Genomic DNA, 21,598 nt, shown 5'->3' on the forward strand with positions numbered 1-21,598 from the left:
AGCTGATCAGAGGCTGTGTGTGTGTGTGTGTGTGTGTGTGTGTGGCTGGAGTTAGAGGCTTGTTGACTGCAGGGAACTTGAAGCTGATCAGAGGCTGCGTGTGTGTGTGTGTGTGTGTGTGTGTGTGTGTGTGGCGAGAGTTGGAGGCTTGTTGACTGTTGGACCTGTGTGTGTGTGTGTCTATAGGGGGAGTTGGGAGCCTGTTGACTGTTGGATCTCTCTGAGTGATCAAGTGGACAGGCCAGGTCATGGGGTTCTGTTGAGGAAAATTCTTTGATCTCCTGCCTGGACGGCAGGCTGCTGCCAGCATTCTTGGAGGGTCACTAGGGGAAGGAAGCTGCATTCTCATCATTTGATACACAGCCTTTGAAGAATCCTCCCTCCCTCTATCCACTTCCTTTTGTAGTATAGTGACAGCCTTGCCCTCTGCTATGCCCAGGGTCCCAGGTCTGGAGCCTCTCTGGTTTAATTTCGCCAGAGAAGGCTCTTCCTCCTGCTGGGCTGGTGGAGAGAGCTAAGTGCTTTGGCTGGTCAACTGCCTGGGCTGTGCAGTCCAAGTGATTTTGTAAACACACTGGTGCTTTCAACAGCCCTTGCTGTTTTCGGTCTTACCCCACTCTGCCTTCTGACATAACTGGTACCTCCAATTCCTGGGCCTCTCTGTGGTTCGCAGGCAGACCCCCGCTTGCTTCCAGTTGGCATTCAGTTTCCAGCCTTCTCTGATACGATCTGTCAGCTGCCACTCATCAGTCTGCTCTCCCTCTTTCAAGATACTGTTGACATCTTGCCCTCTGTGGTCTCCTCTCCTGTACTCTGTCTTGGTGGGTTTCTGCCTTTTAAAATTTCCGTCCTGCCTTTTTTTGTGGTGTTTCAAGAGGAAGAGGAGATATTTAGATTCAATCCATCATGGTAACTGCTATGGTTTATAGCATTTTTCACCTAGACCAGCAATGTCTGAGAGTGCTGACTTCCTCACACTGTATCAGCACTGGGTATTATCATTTATTTATTTACTTGGCTGTACCTCGCGACTTTAGGATCTTAGTTCCCCAATCAGGGACTGAATCCATGCCTCCTGCAGTGGAAGCATGTAGTCCTAACCCCTGGACCACCAGGGAATTCCCCTATCATTTGTTTTAAGCTCTAATAATCTGCTAAGCAAATAAACAGTATCTCCCTTGTCATTTTAATTTACATTTTAGAAGTTATTAATGAAACGATAATCTTCTCACATGTTTATTGACCAGTTGTATTTTTTCAGTGAACTACTTATTTGTGTTCACTGCTCATCTTTCTACTGGAGTAGGATAATTGTCAAATTGCTAGCATATGGCCAGCTCAGGAAAGAGGTTTGTGGTTGATTCCTTATTTTTCTGTATGTACAATCTCAGAATGTAGGCTTCAGAAAACAACAGTTCTTAATGACAATGTCAGCAATTTGAATTTTTTTCTCCTTTGGATTATGAAAGTAATCTGTGTTCACTGTAGAAAATTTGGAAGATACAGATAAACACAAAAAAGAAAATATAAATCACCTAGAGATAGCTACTGGGGCTTCCCAGGTGGCGCCAGTGGTAAAGAGCCCACCTGCCAATGCAGGAGACGTAAGGAACAGGTTTGATCTCTGGGTCAGGAAGATCCACTGAAAGAGCGCATGGCAACCCACTCCAGTATTCTTGCCTGGAGCATCCCATGGACAGAGGAGCCTGGCGGGCTACAGTTCACAAGGTCACAAAGAGTTGGACATGATTGAAGCGACTTAGTACACATGCATGCACGCACACACAGATAGCTACTAAATACATCTTTCCAGTCTTTTTCCCCCATAGATATATACTTATAAAAATGCATTTTATTTTGCATTTATGCTGTCGCTTTACTAATCATAATTTGTTCTCATATTGTTATACAATGTTCTATGACACAGTCATGGCTAGCCAGTCTTCCACTGTGTACAATCATTGAGTTTAGTCAGTTCCCTTTGGACATTTAGGGTCTTACTGGGTTAAAATTTGCATTAACAAGTTCCTCTTTTGATCACGATGTCACCTAACCTTGTTTTCCACTGACTATCTGCTTAGCAATCTCTTTTTTTGTGGGGAAAGGATGAAGGTAAACTTTAATCCTTTTCTGGTTAAATTATGACTCATTCCAAATTAATGAATACAGACTCATGGAGATTTTCTAGCACTTTTTTTTTCCTGTAGGTCAGAGGGACAGATTGTGAAGGATCACCGTTAAGATTCTCATTAGATTCCTCTACAGCTTTCAATTAGAAAATGACTAGTGACGAAAGCACCAGGGAGGAGAGATGTATGCAATGATGAGAAAAAAGAAACTGATCAGGCAGGCCTCTGAAAAAAATCATCCAAGAAATAACAGCTTACAAGAGAGACTCTGAAAAACAAGCCTGAGAGTTGGGGATCCAAATTCTGTCCCTGAGTCTGCCACTAGCTGTGTGCCCTTGGGCAGGTTGCTCAACCTCTCTGGTTTCCTCATTGGCATTCCTCATCTCAGGTTGATTTCTAAGTTCTCTTGTGTCTTTTGAAGTACAGACTTTGTCACACTAGCTGTGTGACCCTGGACAAGTTGCTCAACCTCTCTGGGATGTAGTGTTCTCAGTTCATACAGTTGCTGTGAATGGATATGTGTAACCCACTCATCACAGGGCCTGTCCCTGATGAAGTATCTAATAAAGGAAAGCTATTTTTATTGCATGTCAATCCTTATGTAAGAGGAGGGCCATTATATCATCCCACACCCTGTGGATGGAAAGGAACTCTGTCTTCTTAAAAGCCATTTCCAAGTCCAGTCAGCAGCTGGGACACAAGCCAAGGGGCACAGTACAAAGTCACCACCGGCACAGACCTCCCTTTGTAGCGTATCCTTCCCTGAGACCTGGATGCCGTCCAGATGTAGGTCTAGTAAACACCCTCTGCTCAGCACTGATAAGTAGGATGCATGAATGTTGGTCCACAGGGGAGGCAAGAGGAAACCCCACTTTCCAAATATAAAATATCTGTGAGTGTAGCAGAAGGGGAACTGAGCCCTAAATGATATGAATCACCGAGGGAGGGATGCTATTAAGAAAAAGCTGACATCCTTTCAGGCTGTGATTAATGACCACGGAGACTGGAGGAAGAAGTTGTGGGCGTAGCCTTGCTCTTTGTTGCTGGTGACTTCTTGGACAAATTACCCTCTTCTGTAAAATCAGGAGGCTGGATTTTTGTTCCCCAAAGGACAGTCTGTGTACTACTGGTGGCACGCACAGTGGTGTTATATGGTGCACAGATAAACATTTGACATCTTGATAGTCATGTATTAATTTATGAAATAGTAGGGAAAATATGACTAGCCATCAACTCTAGGATTTCATAGATATTATTTTTTTACATAGATATTATTTTTATAAAGTTCATTATTTTGTATTGGGGTGAAAGTGAAAGTCACTGACTCTTTGCGACCCTATAGATTATACAGTCCATACAGTCCATGGAATTCTCCAGGCCAGAATACTGGAGTGGGTAGCTGTTCCCTTCTCCAAGGGATCTTCCCAACCCAGGGATCAAACCCAGGTCTCCCACATTGCAGGTGGATTCTTTACCAGCTGAGCCACGAGGGAAGCCCTAAGTTTGTTTTTTAAAAAGTGGTCTGAGTCAAAGAAAAAGTCAAAGAGGATATGCAGAAATGGTAAATATTGCGAAGGTGGTAAAGTTGGAGCATGAGATGTGGTAGGCAGCATAAAAGCCCCCCAAAGATGTCTAGGTCCTAATCCTCAGAACCTGTGAGTATGTTACCTTTTATGGCAAAAGGACTTTGTGGTAGTGATTAAGTTAAGGATTTAGAAATGAGATGATTCTGTCAAGAAAAGTTCTCCGGGTACTTCACTGGTGATCCAGGGTTAGGAATCCTCCTTGCAATGCAGGGGATGGGGGTTTGACCTCTGGTCGGGAAGGTAAAATCCCACATGCCATGGGGCAACTAAACCCGCACCATGACTAGAGAGTCTGTGAGCCGCAGTGGAAAGATCCAGCATGACACCACAAAGATCTGGGTGCCACAATGAAGACCCAACACAGCCAAATAAATAAATAAAAGGTCTCTGATCTCCTGCCTAGAGGGTACAGGCTGGCATTCTGGGAGACCATCAGGGAAGGAAGCTGGGGTCTCATCATTTGACATTCAGCCTTTGAAGAATCCCCTTCCCTCTCTCTCGCTTCCTTTTATATTGGACTAATTTAGCCTGGCTCAGGCATGCCCAGTGGGGCTTCCCAGGTGGCTCAGTGGTAAAGAATCTGCCTGCCAGTGCAGGAGATGCAAGAGACACAGATGTCACCCCTGATCGAGAAGATCCCCTGGAAAAGGGAATGGCTACCCACTCCACGATTCTTGCCTGGAGAATCCCATGAACAGAGGAGCCTGGCAGGCTACAGTGTATGGGTTACAAAGAGTCAGACATGACTGAGCATAGTATGCCCAGTGTCCCAGGTCTGGAGCTTCTCTGGTTTAGTTTCCCCAGAGAGTAAACTTCCTCCCCTTCCTCCCACTGGGCTGGATTATCTGGATGGGACCAATGTAATTAGAAAGGTTCTTGTAAGAGGGAGGTGGAAGGAGTCAGAGTAAGGCACTGTGATAACAGAAATAGCTGCTGGAGTGATGCGGCCATAAGCTAAGGAATGCTGTGGCTTCTAGAAGCTGGAAATGGCAAGGAACTGATTCTCCCTGGATCCTCTAGAAGGGAACAGTCCTGCCAACACCTTGATGTTAGCCCCGAAAGTCTCACTTTGGACCTCTGACCTCCAGGACCGTAAAAGAATCAATGTGGGTTGTTTTAAGCACTAAGCTTGTGGTAATTTGTTACAGCAGCTTCAGGAAACAAATACAGCAGACATCAGATGCACTGGAAGGCGGTTTATTCTGCAGGTTCAGCAATTCCCTGGGCACAGCAAAGGGATGTTGGCAGAAACGAGAATGTCCTTGGTCACTGGGCCCCATCCATCTAGGACCGGGCTGACCCTACCATCACATTGGGCAAACTGGCCAAGGAGAGAGAGGGTCTGAACGCCCCCAGGAGGGTGCTTGGCACCTGGAAGACAGGGTGGGTTCTGACTCACGGGAACTATCAACATTGTCATCTGGTCCAACCATCACATTTTACAGATGAAGAAACTGAGGCTCAGAGAAGGGAAGCAGAGTCACCTGTGATGGGGCTGATTTGGCAGAAAAGAACAAACACCTGAATTCCTGAGGTGCTGGGAGGGACGAGTCGCAGGTGGGGCGGGGCTGGCTTCTCACACAGGGTGGGGAGCCTGAGAAGGGGTGGGGCTGCACCTTCAGCTAGGGGTGGAGGGTGGATCTTGCCACCCTTTGATCACCTCCTCCTTGTGTCTGGGGCCTCTTTCACACTGCTTTCTCTAGTATCTTTTTATCAGGGTTTTAATAACCATTTGTCAACATAAGACTTTGGAAAGTTGTTGAAACAGCAAGGTGCTTGAAGAAAGGGTTTCCTTGCTCCCCGCTTATCCTGCCCCCAGCACTTTAATTAACGTCTCCTCTTCTGCCTGGTTTGCACCCCTCCAAAGGGATGTTCACTTGCTTTTCATAGAAGAGACACTTCTACTGTGATTAATAGCAAACGTGGGATGTTTGATTTCTGCATTTAAGCATTTATGGATCAAAATTGGCCTCTGTGGTCAGGACTATCCTGAGTAAAGCCTTTTCTTCTAATTTTGAGGAGAAAATATTATTTCATGTAAAGGCCCCCAAACCCCCTTGTTGTAATTTTCAAAGAGGAGGGATTTCCCTGGAAGTCCAGTGGTTAAGCCTGCACTTTCCAATGCAGGGCATGTAGGTTTGATCCCTGGCTGGGGAGGGAAGATTCCATATGCCTTGAGGCCGGAGGCCAAAAAATAAAAAAGTAAAACAGAAGCAATATTGTAACACATTCAACAAAGACTTTAAAGATGGTCCATATAAAAAAAAATCTTTTAAAAAACAAGACAAACCCCCAAACTGGACATCAAGGCCTGTGTTTTTGTTATACAGAAATAGATCAAAACTAATGTGAAATTTCCTCTGAGATCCCATGGGCTGTCAGTTTACCATAATAGGTTGTAATGATAAATGGTCAAGGTATCATTCCCCTATCATTAAACAATGGTCACCAGACAAGCGATCCCTGGAGAAGCAATCCTTACATTCCAGATTAGTTATGGTTGACATCCCAGGTGGTTCTACCAAAGCCCCAGATAGTATTATGCTGTCAGTTAAAGGATGTGCAGAAGATATGACATCGAAAATATTATGGGGGGGGGGGTTCCCTGGTGGCACAGTGGGAAAGAATCTACCTGTCAATGCAGGGGACACAGGTTCGATCCCTAGTCCAGGAAGATTCCACATGCTGGGGAGCAGCTAAGCCCGTGCGCCACAACTCCTGAGCCCTTGAGCTCTAGCGCCTATGCTCTGCAATGAGAAGCCTGTGCACCACAACGAAGAGTAATAACCCCTGCTCACCGCAACTAGAGAAGAGCCCACGTGCAGTAATGAAGACCCAGTGCAGGCAAAAACAAAAAAAAAAGTTTCCTTAAAAAAAAAGATAAATTGCAGGGTGGAAGCTTTACACCTGTGGAATCAACACATACATGTTTACAGAAGAGAATAACATCAGATTGGGCTAACTAGGGAGTCAGAGCGGAAGGACTTTTATTTTTGGCTGCACCACATGGCTTGTGGGATCTTAGTTCTCCGACCAGGGATCAAACTTGTGCCCACAGCAGAGGAAGAGTGGAGTCTTAACCACTGGACCACCAGGGAATTCCTAATTGCTCATTTTTTATTAGAGGAGTTTTTAAAGTTGAGAGTTCTAAATGATAAAAGTGCTCTGATGAAAGAAAAAAAAAAACGGAGAAAGCAGAAGAGAGCAATGAAAATAACTTATTCACTGCAAGTTTTTTATTCTTCAACAAATGCTAAGAGCCTACCACATGCCAGGTGCTGTCTTAAATGCCATCCTAAATATAAAATATTGAAAAGCTCTGACTCCTTTTTTCTTCCTCAGTACTCATCACTGCCTGACATGCTAATGTTTTTTAACTTTTGGTTTCCATTCTTTCTCTTCCTTAAGCTTGTTTTGTTGCCTGCTGTATCTCTGGGGCCTAGAACAGTGCCAGACACTCAATTATATTCATTTAATGGTTGAATTAATGTCTTTTATTCCTGGTAACTTTGACTCATTGGTTTACTGGTCACGGGAATTTGGCTGAAATTGCCTGATGACAATCAGCTCAGGTTGCTGGTGAGAAACTCCATTTTTCTTCCTAGCCCCGTCATTCCATTAGAATGGTTTGGGAGTAGGCAAAACAGGTGCCACCTTATCTGTGCAAAGGTCTGTGAGCAGATACTGCTTCTGTCTGGGGACAGTCACACTGTTTATGTAGGTGTGATGTTAACAGCCCTTGGCGTTGCCAGGTGTTAACCCAATTAGCAATTATCAGTGTTGTGCTAGGCTGTTCCGTGGAGGCGGCTGTCACTCTGGGGTGTGGGTAGGGACCATGAAGGGGCTGGAGTTGGGGACGGGGCTGACAGTGAAGACCAGAGCTCAGAGGAGTGTAGGCTCTGAAGCCAGGAAGCCCAGGAGGCTACAGACAGTTCTGGAACGGGAGGAATCTGCTATTCAGGTAGGCTTCTGGGGAAGAAATGGGACAGCCCCAAGAAATTCATGGGCACAGCAGGATCTCAGGTTCCATCAACAGGGGAAAGAGACTCTGGCAACATCAGTTCGTCCCCCTGGATAAGGACAAGGGTAGCTTTCCTTCCAGCTACCAGTAACGGGGCAGCACCTTGGCAGGAAGGCCTTTTGCTGGCTCAATCTAAATTGTCCTCATTTTTCACACCTGCAAGAGCCCTTTTCAAGGCCCTCAGAGGCGGGACCCTACCTTCCCCCTGCCCTGCCCCAGCTAGGGGCAGAAGCAGGCTGCATTTTCAGACACACCACGGAAGGGAAAGAACGGCAAGGAGGTTTGGAACCTAAACCCCTCATAGCAAATTCTCAGCGTACCCATGTTCTACCTTTCTGTTGACTTAACAGCCAAATTCTGATGGAAGCACTGACTGGGAGCCTGAGTTGCTTTGGATAATTGGTGAGCTCCGTTTGCTCAAGATGCTACCGAAGATGCAATAAAAGTAACAAATGGAATTTTCTTTTCCCTTTGGCACAGGGATACCCTAGGCTGAACTGTTGATGGCTGGCTGGGTCAAGGGTTAGGGACCCACCAGAAGTGGGAATTCAAAAAAGTTATTTAAAAAAATATTTATTTATTTGGCTGCATCAGGTCTTTTGCGGTATTCAAACTCAGTTGTGACATGTGGGATCTAGTTCCCTGACCAGGGATCAAACCCAGGTCCCCTGCATTGCGAACAGAGAGTCTTATCCACTGGATGACTAGGGAGGTCCCTAAAAAAATATTCTATTGAAGTATAGTTGATTTACAATGTTGTATTAATTTCTGAAGTACAGAAAAGTGATTCAGTTATTTATATATATATATATATATATATATATATATATAATACATACATTCTGTTTCATAGTCTTTATGAAACCATTATGGCTTATCACAGGATATTGGGTATAGTTTTCTGTGTTATACAATAGGACCTTGTTGTTTATCTGTTCTATATATATGCAGTTTGCATCTGCTAATCCCAAACTCCTGCCCCCACCTTTCCTCCCCCTTGACAACCACAAGTCTATTCTGTACATCTGTGAGTTTGTTTCTGTTTTGCAGATAAATTCATTTGTGTCATATTTCAAATTCCAGATATAAATGATATGATATGTCTCTTTCTTCATTTAGTATGATAATCTCTAGGTCTGTCCATGTTGCTGCAAATGGCATTATTTCATTCTTTTTTATGGCTGAGTAATACTCCATTGTATGTGTGCCTGCATAAATCTATATATAGATATCCCTCTATATATCTAGATGATATCTAGATATCTATCTCTACATATCTAGATGATATCTAGATATCTATCTCTACATATCTAGATATCTAGATATATATATACCACACCTTCTTTATCCATTCATCTACTGATAGACATTTGGGTTGTTTCCATGTCTTGACTATTGTCAAGTGCTGTCAGGAACACAGGGGTGCACAGAAGTGGGCATTTTTGGCTATGCTGGGTTTTCATTGCTACACATGGGCTTTCTCTAGCTGCAGCTAGCAGGGACTACTCTCTAGTTGCAGTGCATGGTCTTATTGCCTTGGCTTCTCTTGTGGAGCACCACCTCTAGGGCATGAGGGCTTCAGAAGTTGCCCTGCAGCATGTAGCACAGGGATCAGACCTGTGCCTCCTGCATTGGCAGGTGGATTCTTAACCACTGGATCACCAGGGAAGCCCTGAAGTGGGCATTTTTGAATCAGACATAGACTGGTTATTATTCCTTATCTTGGAAGGGGAAATTTACCATCTGGGTCCGGGCTGGGTGGGAGGGGCAGTGGCCTTGGAAGATGATGCCAACACTTTCTGCAGGGCCTGGCCTGCCATTAGGTGACTCAGTGTGTTTCCCAGGACTTCAGCCAGGGACCAGAGTTGCAGCCTTTATTTTTTCCTCTTGGGGTGGGACTGGTCTGTCTTGGCACCAGATCTGCAGGAAGGCCTCCCTGCTTACTCACCTCTGGGGCTCTGCTTTCCTGGCTGGGGCTGTGCTCTGGAGGATGAGATCATAGGCTTCTAAAATGTCCCAGGTCACTGGGCGTGGACCGAGACCTGTTTGGGTTTAAACCTCAGCTCCCCTCAGTCTCAGTTTTCCCACATATAAAATGGATGTAATAATTTCATTCTCACAGGCTGCTTGTGAGGAGATGTATGTAAAGCTTTCAGCACAGTTCTCTAGCCCAATAAATGGTAGTTATTAATAGCCCTCTTTTTTTTTTTTTTTGGCTGTGCCACATGGCATGTGGGATCTTAGTTCTCTGAGCAGGGACTGAACCCACGCCCCTCCAGTGGAAGGGCAGGGTCTTACCCAGTGAACCCAGGAAGTCCCAATAACCCCCCTTCTTTAGTGGCAGTACAGTGGTGGTTAACAATCTGGTTTCTAGAGTTAGACAATCCAGACTAGGTGGGTTTGAACCTTGAGTCCTCTTTTTATCTAGCTGAGTGACCTTGGGCAATTTCATCTTACTGAATCTCTATTTCCTCTTGGTAAACTGAAAATAATAACGGTACCTATATCATGGAGTCATTGTTAAGAATTAAACTATGCAAGCCAAGTATTTAGCACAATTGCCAGTACATACAAATGGTACAACAAAAGCGAACTAGTCTTATTATTATCATGAGCTTTTCAGAATCTAGTTCAAGGTGTCAGCTTTCCCACAACCCCATTAATTATTTCTTTGATTTTCACTGACTTGGATACCTCTTAGAATCTGTCTCGCACTGTTCCTGTTTATGTCCATGCCCACAAAAATAAAACTGAACCTCTCAGGCTCACCTTGTTCTCACCTTGAAATCTGTCTTACCTATCACTGTGTACAAAAACCTCATATACCTAATCCCAACAGCGCTGACATCACGGAGAATTATGTTGTACATTACACAGCAAAAAGTTCCAAAAATTGTTTTTAAAAACAGCCTCTATTCAAGTTTCCCCTCCCTAAGCAGATATCCATCATTCTCCTTCTGAGCTGGTTCCTTTCTCCTCTCTTCCAAGTCTCCTGGGGGGAATATATATAAATGAAATGGACTCCATTAGTTGGAGGTCCTAAGGGAATGAACACACACACACACACACACACACACACACACACACACACATTTACAGAAATATACGCTTAGGTATATAAAATATACAAGTGGAAATACGTGTATTTCCTTGGTGCCCTCAACGAATCCAGTCAACAAATATCTGAACGCCCACGTTGTGCCTGGCACCAAGCTATCTTCTGGGAGACAAAAGGAATGAGGTTCCGATTCTCATGGAACTTACGTTTTCCTGGAGGAAGACAAGAAGTAGTATAAAATTTCAGCTAGCGGGATTGCTGTAAAAACAACACAGGTCTTTGTCAGAGTGATGGGGTCTAGGATGCCTGGTATTCTACCGGGTGGTGGAGGTGACTCGGAGGTGAAATCTTATTATATATGGGAACACTGAAACAGTCACTTGCAGGACTCGGTTGGTGGCTGAAGACGGGGAGTCAGGTTCTCACCCACGGTGATGCCACTTTCCCGAACTGCGCAGGTCGCAAACTCACCTGCGCAGAAGGCCGCCGCCTGCTTGACATCAGCGCGTCGGGCCTGGCCCGGCCCCCTGTGACGCCATTCTCCCGACAGCCCCGCCCAGGCCGCCTCCACGCTTGCGCGCATGCTCAGAACCCCGCCCCCGTGCGTCACAGAATGGCCTCGGACACCCAGGCAGCCCCTGACGTGTCGGGGAGGAGCCGGGCGCGGAGGTACGCGGAGTGGAGCTCAAGGCTGCGGAGGGGAGCGGAGCTGAACGGCTGGGCGGGCCTGGCCTGGCCAGTAGAGCGGAGACGTTGGTCGAGCGGGGGCGAACATGCGCTTTTGACACATTGGAGGTGAGTCTGCGGTGCGAGGGCGCTCCGGAGGGCGCCGGGCCGAGCCGGCGACGCCTAGGCCTGTCCCCGGGGAGCCTGCCAGCCCGGAGGCTGTGTCCGAGGCCGGGCCAGGCCCGGGTTCTGGGGCGGCCAGTCCGGGGGTAACTGTTCCAACCGCTCTAACTGCCCCTTCCACGCCCTGGTCCGAGGTGTGGCCCACCGGGGGCGCCTGGAAGGAAGCGAGCCGGGCGATCTCGGGAGGATGTGCCCGCGTCCGGGGGAGGGGTGAAGGATGGCGGGGACGGAGGCCGGGACGTGGCACAGTGGGCCCGGGCGCTGGTGGCGCAAGGAGCGGCTCTGTTGAAGGTGGCAGCGGTGAGCCCAGCCCGCCCCCCTCCCCCATCCCTTCAGCTGGGAAGGTGGTTCGGAGCTGGGTTGGATTTTGAACTCTCCTCGCCTCTCCCCCGCGCGGGGCGAGGGCGGAAGCTGCCCACCTTGGGCTCCGGTGGCATTCCCATGACTGTCCGCCTTTAACTGCGGACACTCCTCTGGAGTTCAGAAAAGTGTCACCAAACGGATTCGGACTGCTTGTGCTCGCTTCTCACCCCCCCACCCCGGTTGGTAAGCAACAAAGTAATCTTAAGTTTTGCTGAGGAATTGAGGATTCTTTCAGTGCTGATAATTTCATTTCGTTTCTGTAGCGCCTTCACAGAACACTCTTGCTCTTTCCTCTTTTAACCTCGTCACCTAGTTAGTGGTTGTGCCTGGTTCTCATATCGCCATTTGACAGATGGGGAAATTGAGGACAGGTGGGGTGGGGGCTTAAGTGATTTCTACTGTGGACTCTCCCAACCCGTGAGAGGCTTCACGTGGTTCAGGATTTACGATTCCTGGCTTGGAGTTCTGGTTTCTTTTAGTGGGATTTTTCTACCTTTGTCAGAAAGCAAAGTAGAAAATCTGGCTTGCTAAAAATATACCAGAAGCTAGTAGATTTATTCAAATATTTTTGAGCAGACTCACCTAGGATAAGAACTGCTACTTAGTTATAAGAGAAATTCTATGCTGGAACTTGTTCGTGGTTGCTGGCTAATTATTTTGTCCAATGAGTTGTGTTGCTTTTAATCGGTTTATGAAATAGGGCACTGGCTTTGCTAAATCATGAAGTTGGTGAAGCAAAATGCAGCATTAGGTCATGTGTTGAAGAGAATCAAGGGGAACTAAGATACCTCTTCTGAATCTTTATTAAAGTTGAAAAGATCAGAAGGAACAACAACAACAAAACCTTTGGCTAGTCCTAGTTGCAAGTTGATCTGGCCCAGATAGAAATCTTAGGAAGCATTTGTTTTTTAGTTTTGTTTTGGCTTTTTAAATTAAATCGAAATTGGATAAGGAACACTTAAAATAAGTAGAAACCTCAGTAAAAACTTAAGAGCTTGCTTTCATGACATCTCCAAAGCTTATTTTTATTTGCATCTTAAGTCATGCTGGGATAAATTTGGTCACTGAAGCTTAAAATTATTTCTGACATAAGTTTCTGAGCACTTCATGAGGTAGAAAAAGAAGTTTGATAGTCAGGACCAAAAGGAGGACCGTATTTATGATTGACTTCAGAGTTTAAAATTCTGTAATTGTCACCTCTGGGAGTAGAAGAATTTTGGTAAAAAAGTATTGATTATCTATGGTAAGTTCCAGAATAACAGTCTCACTAGTTGATTCTATAACTATTAACAAGGAGGTGATATCATATAAAATGGATTTTCTTAGCATTGTGCAAAGATAGTTTCTTTGTAAATATAGCATTTAAGACAGGCAGTTTTATGTACAGTTGCTAGGTATCTGAAGGTCACACACAGTGTGATAACGTTCCATGTAAAAGTTGTCATCATTTTGGGATTCACACTCCATCCCTGTGAGACAGGATATTGAGAGAACATTTGGGTAGTGGGGAAGAGTATGTAGTTATCTACCTTCATTTCAGCTTCAGGAGATTACAAATGTATCATTAAAGTATTTTTTTCTAGCAGTGTAGTTTTCTGTATTGGCTAATTTTCTGTGGCCTAATATCTCTAGTTACATAGTTTCAAATAACACAATGAACACATCTTCCTGCTCTAACTTGAAGCAGAATGAACAGATTGTCTTTATAGCCCCTGAGAAAGTCTTTTGAATGTCTGCAGTGGTGGCAAATTTTTATTTGTGAAAAACCCAATTTTTGGAAAGGATAAGTCTGATGAATAAAATTAGAGTGATAAAGCTGGGTAATACCAATTAGGAAGCAGTAGAAATGAGATGTGACCACAAAGGAAGGGTTTTCTGTTTATTTTTTAATCTGGCTCTTCATGGCTGTTCCAAAAGAAATTTTAGAGATGTTTTCAGTAATGGTGGTGTAACTGAAATATGCACAGAACTTCCGGAGGTGATTAATTTTAAGGAATCTTTTATTTTATTTTTTTATTTAAAATAAAAATTATTTTTATTATTTATCATTTATACTATCTGCTCATACCACACTACCTTTTTTTTTAATCTCTTTTTTTTCCCATTTATTTTTATTAGTTGGAGGCTAATTACTTTACAAGGGATCATTGATTTTAAATTTTGAAGCATTGTGGTTATGTTATACTTCACAGGCCTGCAACTGAATGACCAGTTTTTAAGAATAATGAAATTTATGCTGTGTTTACTGTGTACCAGACTCTTGTACTGAGTACTTGCACATATTAACTCAGTCTTCTTTACAACCCTATTTTAATTATTATCCCCTTTTTACAGGTGAGGGAATGGGTCACTGAGTGGTTAAGTAACTTGCTCAAGGTCGTGAGTAGAGGACTGTGATTGAAATCTGGGCAGTTTGGCTCCAGAGTCTGGTCTCCTAACTGCAAGTCCAGTTGAGTCCAGACTGAGCTGCTCCTACCACCTGTTACCCTTCTAAGTGTTTTTAATTGGCTTGTTCTGGAAAAGCTGGTCCTTTAGTAAAAGGCTTCTGGCGTAGATTGTTTGAGGGACCAATAAGCGAGTTCTAAAAGTAGCCTGTTAATCAGAAAAAATGTAGTCAACATTCAGTTCACATAAGATTCAGCCAAAGGAAAAAAAAAAAAAAAAACCCCAAAAAACAGAAGCCTGTGTGGAATAAGAACATATTAAAATAATTTTGCTAGAGTCATTTGACTTTGAGCTAAGTAGTTAGACAAGGAGGATATGAGAAGTAGAACTAAATGCTAAAGAAATTTTACAGGAAAGGCTATTTAAAACCTGAGTTGCCAGGGGACACTGATGGAAAAATTGGTTGTATTAATATGGCCCTATTTGAGAACCAAAAAACCAGGGACAAATGGATACCTTATAGTATATACCCACAGGTGTAAACAGTGAGATTCCTCAGGGAACCTTTCTTAACAGTCTTCAGAATAGTAACTGCCATAGGTCTTCTGATACTGTATAAATGGGTCAACAACAAAAAGCTCATACAGAAAAGTCTGAAACTGGGCATGTGAATGATAACATTTGTAGATAAAAACAACTCTGACCGTATTTGTAGAAGGGTTGGCTCAGATACATTCAAGTAAATACTAGATGGGCTTCCCTGTTGGGTCAAATGGTAAAGAGTCTGCCTGCAATGCAGGAAATCCGAGTTCGATCCCTGGGTCGGGAAGATCCCTTGGAGAAGGGCATGGCAACCCACTCCAGTATTCTTGCCTGGAAAATCCAATGGATGGAGGAGCCTGGTGGGCTTCAATTCATGGGTCGAAAAGAGTCAAGACACGACTGAGCAACTGACACACTCAAATGTTAGATGCCAAGGAAGGCATCTAGTAATCCTTAGGGACTTTGATAAGGACACTTCCACATGGTCACCAGAATCAAATGCTGCATACTAACAGAGGGAGTGCTGGAAACTTTAAAGTATCCTACCCGTGAATAAAATGATATGCTGAAGTAGCAGCAGTTCCTCACCTTCAGAAAGGCATATATGTAACCCAGAGAAAGTCCAAATCATGACAACAAAAATATTTAAGGGACTGAGATGGCTATCAAGTGAACATAAAGCTAAGAAGACATCTGGGCTGAGTGACTGTCTGGGTGCAATGGACTAGGCTTCATCTTGGGTGGTTTCTTTGCAGTCCTGGGTTGGAGCCACTGTTTCCTGCACCCTGTGCCATCCAGTTCTTCGTTTTCTCTCTTCTTTAGTAGCTGTGTCAACACTCCTCTAACCCTCCTGAGGTGTTGTATGAGAAAAAAGTAGTTCTTTCCTGAATTATCTGTTTCCTCTAGGTTCCGTAGGTCCTTGGATTTTCTTATGCTATTGGCTTTTCTCATTTGTTGGGTGGGTCTTGGTTGTCCGTATATATTTAAGAATTTAGGGCTGAGGGACTTCCTTGTTGGTCCAGAGGCTAGTACTCTGCACTCCTAATGCAGGGGGTCCAGAAGTTTCGATCCCTGGGTTGGGAACTGGATCTCACATGCTGCAACTAAGATTGAAGATCCTGCAGGCTGCAATTAAGACCCAAACAAAGATTTTTAAAGAAAGAAAGAAGGGCTAGACAATGATTATTTTAGATAGCTAGTATGCAGGGTATCTCTAAGGCTTTCCCCAGTAAGCTTCATCAGCTCCCTGTTCTGTGAGGTGGAGCTTGTATTGAGCTTTATAAGTGGCTGTGAATGTGGCTTGGCATGCCTCAGACTGATAATTTTGTCTAGCTCAGAATGGTAGGTTTTATAATCCTGGTAAAATACTTGGTGGTGTGTTATGAGGTAGAAATAAACTACCCTTACATTTCTGAAATAGAAATTTCAATATTAATAAAGGAAAGCAGTACTTTGGGAGTAAAGAGGGAATAATTTAAAAAGCTTGTAAGTCAGATTCAGATACCGAATTTCTACCGTGTTTCATGTTTCTGGTGATGCAGAAGGGATTTATAAGTAAAACACAGGTCCTGCCCTCTCAGAAACTCTTTGCGACCCCACGGACTGCAGCACGCCAGGCTTCCCTGTCTTTCACGTCTCCCGGAGTTTGCTCGAACTCATGTCCATTGAATCGGTGATGCCATCCAACCATCTCATTGTCTGTTGCCCCTTTCTCCTGCCCTCAATGTTTCCCAGCATCAGGGTCTTTTATTTAAGTTAATTGGAAGATTGACCAACATGCCAAAAGTAGTAATGGACAATGTGGTCAGGAAAGACTTAACTAAAACCAGTTTGAAAAAATTGCAGTAGGCTGCAGAGGCATTACACTGAATGTATATAGTTACATTTTAATTCTATTCAACTAAAAGCCATTCTCTTTTGTATACCTCCTCAAGTTGAAGTTGTATATGTGCTCTTGTCTGTGTCTTTTCTAAACATTCATGAGTAGTGGGTTGTGCTAGGTGAATTCTACATTCTCTACAACTCCCAAGTTTTATTAGTTTACTTTTAAAGCTGGCCTTGAATTCTCACTACCCAGTTTGGATTAGGTTGAATCAATTTTGGTTTAATAATATTATTGAGTATCAGCTATAGTACAGGCAGTGTGCTGGGGTTGAAATCAGTAAGACTAATACACAACCTAACAGGGGACAGAGAGATGTAAGGAAATATATTACTATGTGTTAAGTGTATTCATGCAATCTTATGCATAGAGGTAGCCAAGATGGTGGGAGATTTTGGTGCTCTATCCGTGAGGACAGGAAATGCTTTCTGGAAAAGATGACAGCTGGGTTTTAAAGGATAAATAGGAGCTTTCCAAAGGCACAAGGAAGGAGAGCCATTCCAGGTAGGGAAAATATCCAGACCGAAGCAGAATGGTGCATTAGGGCAGTTTTGAACAGTATTGCTAGAATATAAAGTAGAGGAAGTAAGGCTGAAACACTTCGGCATGAATCTGGGACAAGCCCAGCATCTTTGGTATTCTGTTGGGCTTGACAATCAATTGGGAACTTTAGATAGTCAGTCCAAATGCAAGGTTAATGACTAAAGAGATACTTTTTCACCCACTCTGAATGCGTTGGAAGAAGAACCGAGATGAAACAGCATTGAATTTGAGGATTAGTGGACTTTAATGGAGGAAGCTTGGGACTTAACTTTTAGAAATGTAATGATTTAAATTATTGGGAATGTGCTTGATCTCCTGGCAAAGTCACCTGGCATAAAATGTTTCAAGCAGGTGTTTTGAAGCAGTTGTATCAATACTACAGAGAAGGACATGCAGGTAATAGCAGCTCTGGTAATAAGCTTGTTTTCTGTCACCTGATTCCCAGAAGATCAGTTAACTGTAAACCAGCTGCAGGTGGGTCTGTGGGGCCAACCCCAAAACCTAGTGCTGCCACCAAAAGTGCTTCCCCTGGCTTCTATGACCTTGTTCATCTCCTCTCCTGAGCCTGTCCATGATGGTGGTGGTCCCTGCAAGTGGGGCAGCCAAGTGATTTATGTGCCTGAGTTTATTGTAGTAGAGTGTTAACCCCTCAGAGTCTTTCATGTTTGGCTCCCTCCAAAATGCTACAGATTGAGTGTTGTCCCAGGTTTTATCCTTTTACTAAGATTCCTATGTTCTATCTTAATTTCTTTTCCTTTTTAACATTTCTCAGGCTTTCTTGATCATGGATGGTGAAGATATACCAGATTTTTCAAGTTTGAAGGAGGAAACTGCTTATTGGAAGGAACTTTCCTTGAAGTATAAACAAAGGTAATGCCAGAAAGCATCCTAGAAATAGAAGAGGGCTTTGGAATACATAATCTCTAACTTTTTGCGCTTTTTTTTGTTTGTTTTAACAAAGCTAAATTTAGAGTTTCCAGTATAGGATTGAGATTCTAGAAATAGTCATAACAAAATAACATTGCTTGTATTTATGGAAGATAAAGTGCCATAAAACCTTACATTACTTGAATTATTAAAATAGTAAGAAAACAGTGTCATTTATGATTTCTTCTGGTAGCTTACTTCCTTTTAGAAAGCCTATTTCTGCTCTTGGCTGTCTTTGGCTTGCTGGGTGTGCACTGATTGTGCCTCCTCATTTTGGTCTTTTGGAGATTCTAATAAGCTCTCTGGGACTCCATAGGGCAGACTCTCTTTGGGCAGGCGTTATCAGTGTCTGGAGCCAATAAAGCTTTGAGGGTGGGACAAGAGCTTCGGGGTATATGGGGTATTTTAGAAAATCTCAATTATTTCAGTTACTTGAGAGAACTTCTAGGTAACCTTTTAAGTAGAAAACTTAAATTTCTTTTTAAAATAAAATCTTTTTAAAATATATATACATCTTCCTATTTTGGTTAGCAATTTACTAAGACTTACTAAACCTTTTATTGCTATTTCATTGTTGTTGCTGAAGCCAGTTATTGTATCATGCTAGTTATATGGAAGGTGTGTCTATGGCAAGAGTTCATAGTCCTTTTTTTTTTTGTGCCATAGATACCTTCATAGGCTGGGAAAATCTACGGAACCCTCCTCAGAATAACATTTTTAATGCATAAAATTAAATAGAATTACAGAGGAAACCAATTATATTGGAAAAAACACATCTAAATGTTAAAACTGATTTGTGGATAGTGATATGTACTTCTTTGTCAATATGTTAAATAAGAAAGGGGTGAGTGTATAAAACGTGAATCCTTTTGCCGCTTTTAGCTTACTTTCATTGAACCCTGAATATATAGAGTAAGAGATGCAAAATAGATTGCCTTTACTGTTTAGTATATTTTATGGTAGCATAAAACTCAGGTGAAAATTTTTGGATTGGTATATAATCATCTTCAGGATGATCCTTACAGTTTCTACTATAACTGATCTTTCCCACTTTGTTTCTGATTAGCTTCCAGGAAGCTCGGGATGAGCTAGTTGAATTCCAGGAAGGAAGCAGAGAATTAGAGGCAGAGTTGGAGGCACAATTAGTACAGGCTGAACAAAGAAATAGAGACTTGCAAGCTGATAACCAAAGACTGAAGTACGAAGTAGAAGCATTGAAGGTAATTGTGGCAGTATAAGCTGGTGTCTCTTTGGCTGGGTTTTGTTAAAGTTCTTACATTAGTTCTACCTGTACATTCTTACAGGTAGAGCTTAAGAGCAGCAGGCAACATAAAAATGTAAAAAGGCCTAAAATGAATTTTTGACATAAACTGTTTTCATGGAACCAAGGCAAAGACGTTTTAGAGTTCAAAAGTTCACTTCAAAACCCTGTAGCTGTCAATTTTTTTAGCTATAATGTTCCTAGCTCTATAATATTATGTTGTAGTTCTATAATTTTCAAAAGCTGCCTAGAAAAAAAAGGCTGCCTGATTATTTGCTATGATAGCGTGCCTCATTCTGTAGTACTTTAAAATTATCTTTGTAGGACACATACATTTATTTCATTATGGTTTATGGTCACTTTAGTTTTGGAGTTTAATTTTTAAAAATTCCCTTCTAACAAGGAATTTTCAGGAGTAGAAAGGTTAATCTCTCTTGCTGTTGTTCATCACATGCCTAAGCCAAATGTTTGGGGTGTTCCTGTGTCTCGGCAGAGGGTAGGTTTAGAGAAGGTGAGATTGGGCAGGCAAGGTGTAAGAAATTTGAACCCTGTCACTCAACTGCTTTATGTTTACCCTGGGCTGCATTCAGCCTGAGAACCCAGAGGTTTTTAAGGCCACAATTTTACTACTTTACCTCTTTTCAGAGAGACCATTATTAAATTTCTTTAAGAGAAGTGATTGACTAATATGAATTAAAGCACTGGAAATGAATGTGTCATTTTAACATTGTAAAAAGGAGAAAAGAGTACTATCAGACTGTGGGTGAATTTTTTGGATCCTTCCCAACCTGCCTCTTGTTTGGGTTACATCCTTTATTAAAGAAAACTATATGCTAATGGCACATTCTTTCCTTCTATACCCACACCTTCAGGAGAAGCTAGAACATCAATATGCACAGAGCTACAAGCAGGTCTCAGTATTAGAAGATGATTTAAGTCAGACTCGGGCCATTAAGGAGCAATTACATAAGTATGTAAGAGAGCTGGAACAGGCTAATGATGACCTGGAGCGAGCAAAAAGGTAAGTGAATGAGGTGCATATTGTTAGAATAACCGAAATTGGCAATCTGTGATTAAAAAGTTATTTTAGATACAACCAGTTACCTAAATCTTAGTACCAGAACAACTCCTTTTGGTATTTCAAGTCATCTGTTAAGTCATCACATTGAAACTTACCAAAAATCCTTATCTCCCTAGATAATGCCCTTCCAGGTTTTTCTTTCCATTTTTCCTTCTTTCATGTACCATTGTGGGTCCTGTTGGTTTTTCTTTAAAAGGTCTCATTCATTCCTCCGTCTTCCCTGTGTTCTCAACACTACGACACTTTTTGAAGGTCCTCATGTTGTATATCTGAATCTTGCAGTTGTTTCCTAACTGATCTGTCCTAAAGTTTTCACTTCTTTTCTGTTTTAATACTTACCAATGAATTTTCTTGAAATAATGCTTTTATTACGATTTTGCTGAACAGCCTATAGGAGCTTGCCATTACTTTGCCAAGATTTCATATATCTATCATTGTTTCTTAACCATCCCAAATGTAATTTGTATTACTTTACAATCATTGTCTGAGATTTCTTTCCTTAATATTTGAGTAACTCTGAAATGCTTGGCATGATGCTAGCGTTGAGGATACAAAGATAAGCTTGCCACTGCCCTTGGGCATGATAGATATGGACAGTCCATGTGATAGCCCTGGTATTAATACAAAGAACATACAAGCTGCTCAACTACCCTTTGGTCACTGGGGAAGCTGGGTCTGCGAGGAGTAGATGTTAACTGATGAAGAGAGAGATTCGAAGTCAGGCAGAAAAAGGGCATGAGGTGTTAATATTTTACTTTAACTAAAGTGCATAAAGACAGTGTGGCTGAACAAGATAAGACTGGAAGGTGTTTGGGGCCAGGTTGCAGAGAACCCTGTGCTTGGCTATGTTTGAAAGTCATTCTGTAAGCAAAGAGGCACTCTTAAGAGTTTTTTTTAAACAAAGAAGTGTTACCAGATTGCGATTTGAAAGATATTACTGAGAAATTAGAAGTAGGGAAGAAAAGATGTG

At 42.8% G+C, this 21,598-nt stretch overlaps 1 protein-coding gene across 5 annotated transcripts in view; it reads left to right on the forward strand.

Moving 5' to 3' along the window:
* The window catches only part of NDEL1 (nudE neurodevelopment protein 1 like 1), a 45,670-nt gene that overhangs the window by 3,370 nt on the left and 20,702 nt on the right, over positions 1 to 21,598 (forward strand). Inside the window, exons 1-4 of one of the 5 annotated variants that reach the window (XM_061143451.1) lie at positions 11,419 to 11,589; positions 18,132 to 18,229; positions 19,353 to 19,506; positions 20,420 to 20,568. In XM_061143451.1, the coding sequence (XP_060999434.1) occupies positions 18,144 to 18,229; positions 19,353 to 19,506; positions 20,420 to 20,568 (389 nt within the window). In that variant the 5' untranslated portion in view covers positions 11,419 to 11,589; positions 18,132 to 18,143. Of the gene's footprint in view, positions 1 to 11,418; positions 11,590 to 12,015; positions 12,190 to 18,131; positions 18,230 to 19,352; positions 19,507 to 20,419; positions 20,569 to 21,598 lie in introns of those variants that run through there. The other 4 variants (XM_061143456.1, XM_061143454.1, XM_061143453.1 and 1 more) reach the window with 4 other exon arrangements.

Source organism: Dama dama, chromosome 5 (assembly GCF_033118175.1).
Source record: "Dama dama isolate Ldn47 chromosome 5, ASM3311817v1, whole genome shotgun sequence".
Taxonomy (NCBI): domain Eukaryota; kingdom Metazoa; phylum Chordata; class Mammalia; order Artiodactyla; family Cervidae; genus Dama; species Dama dama.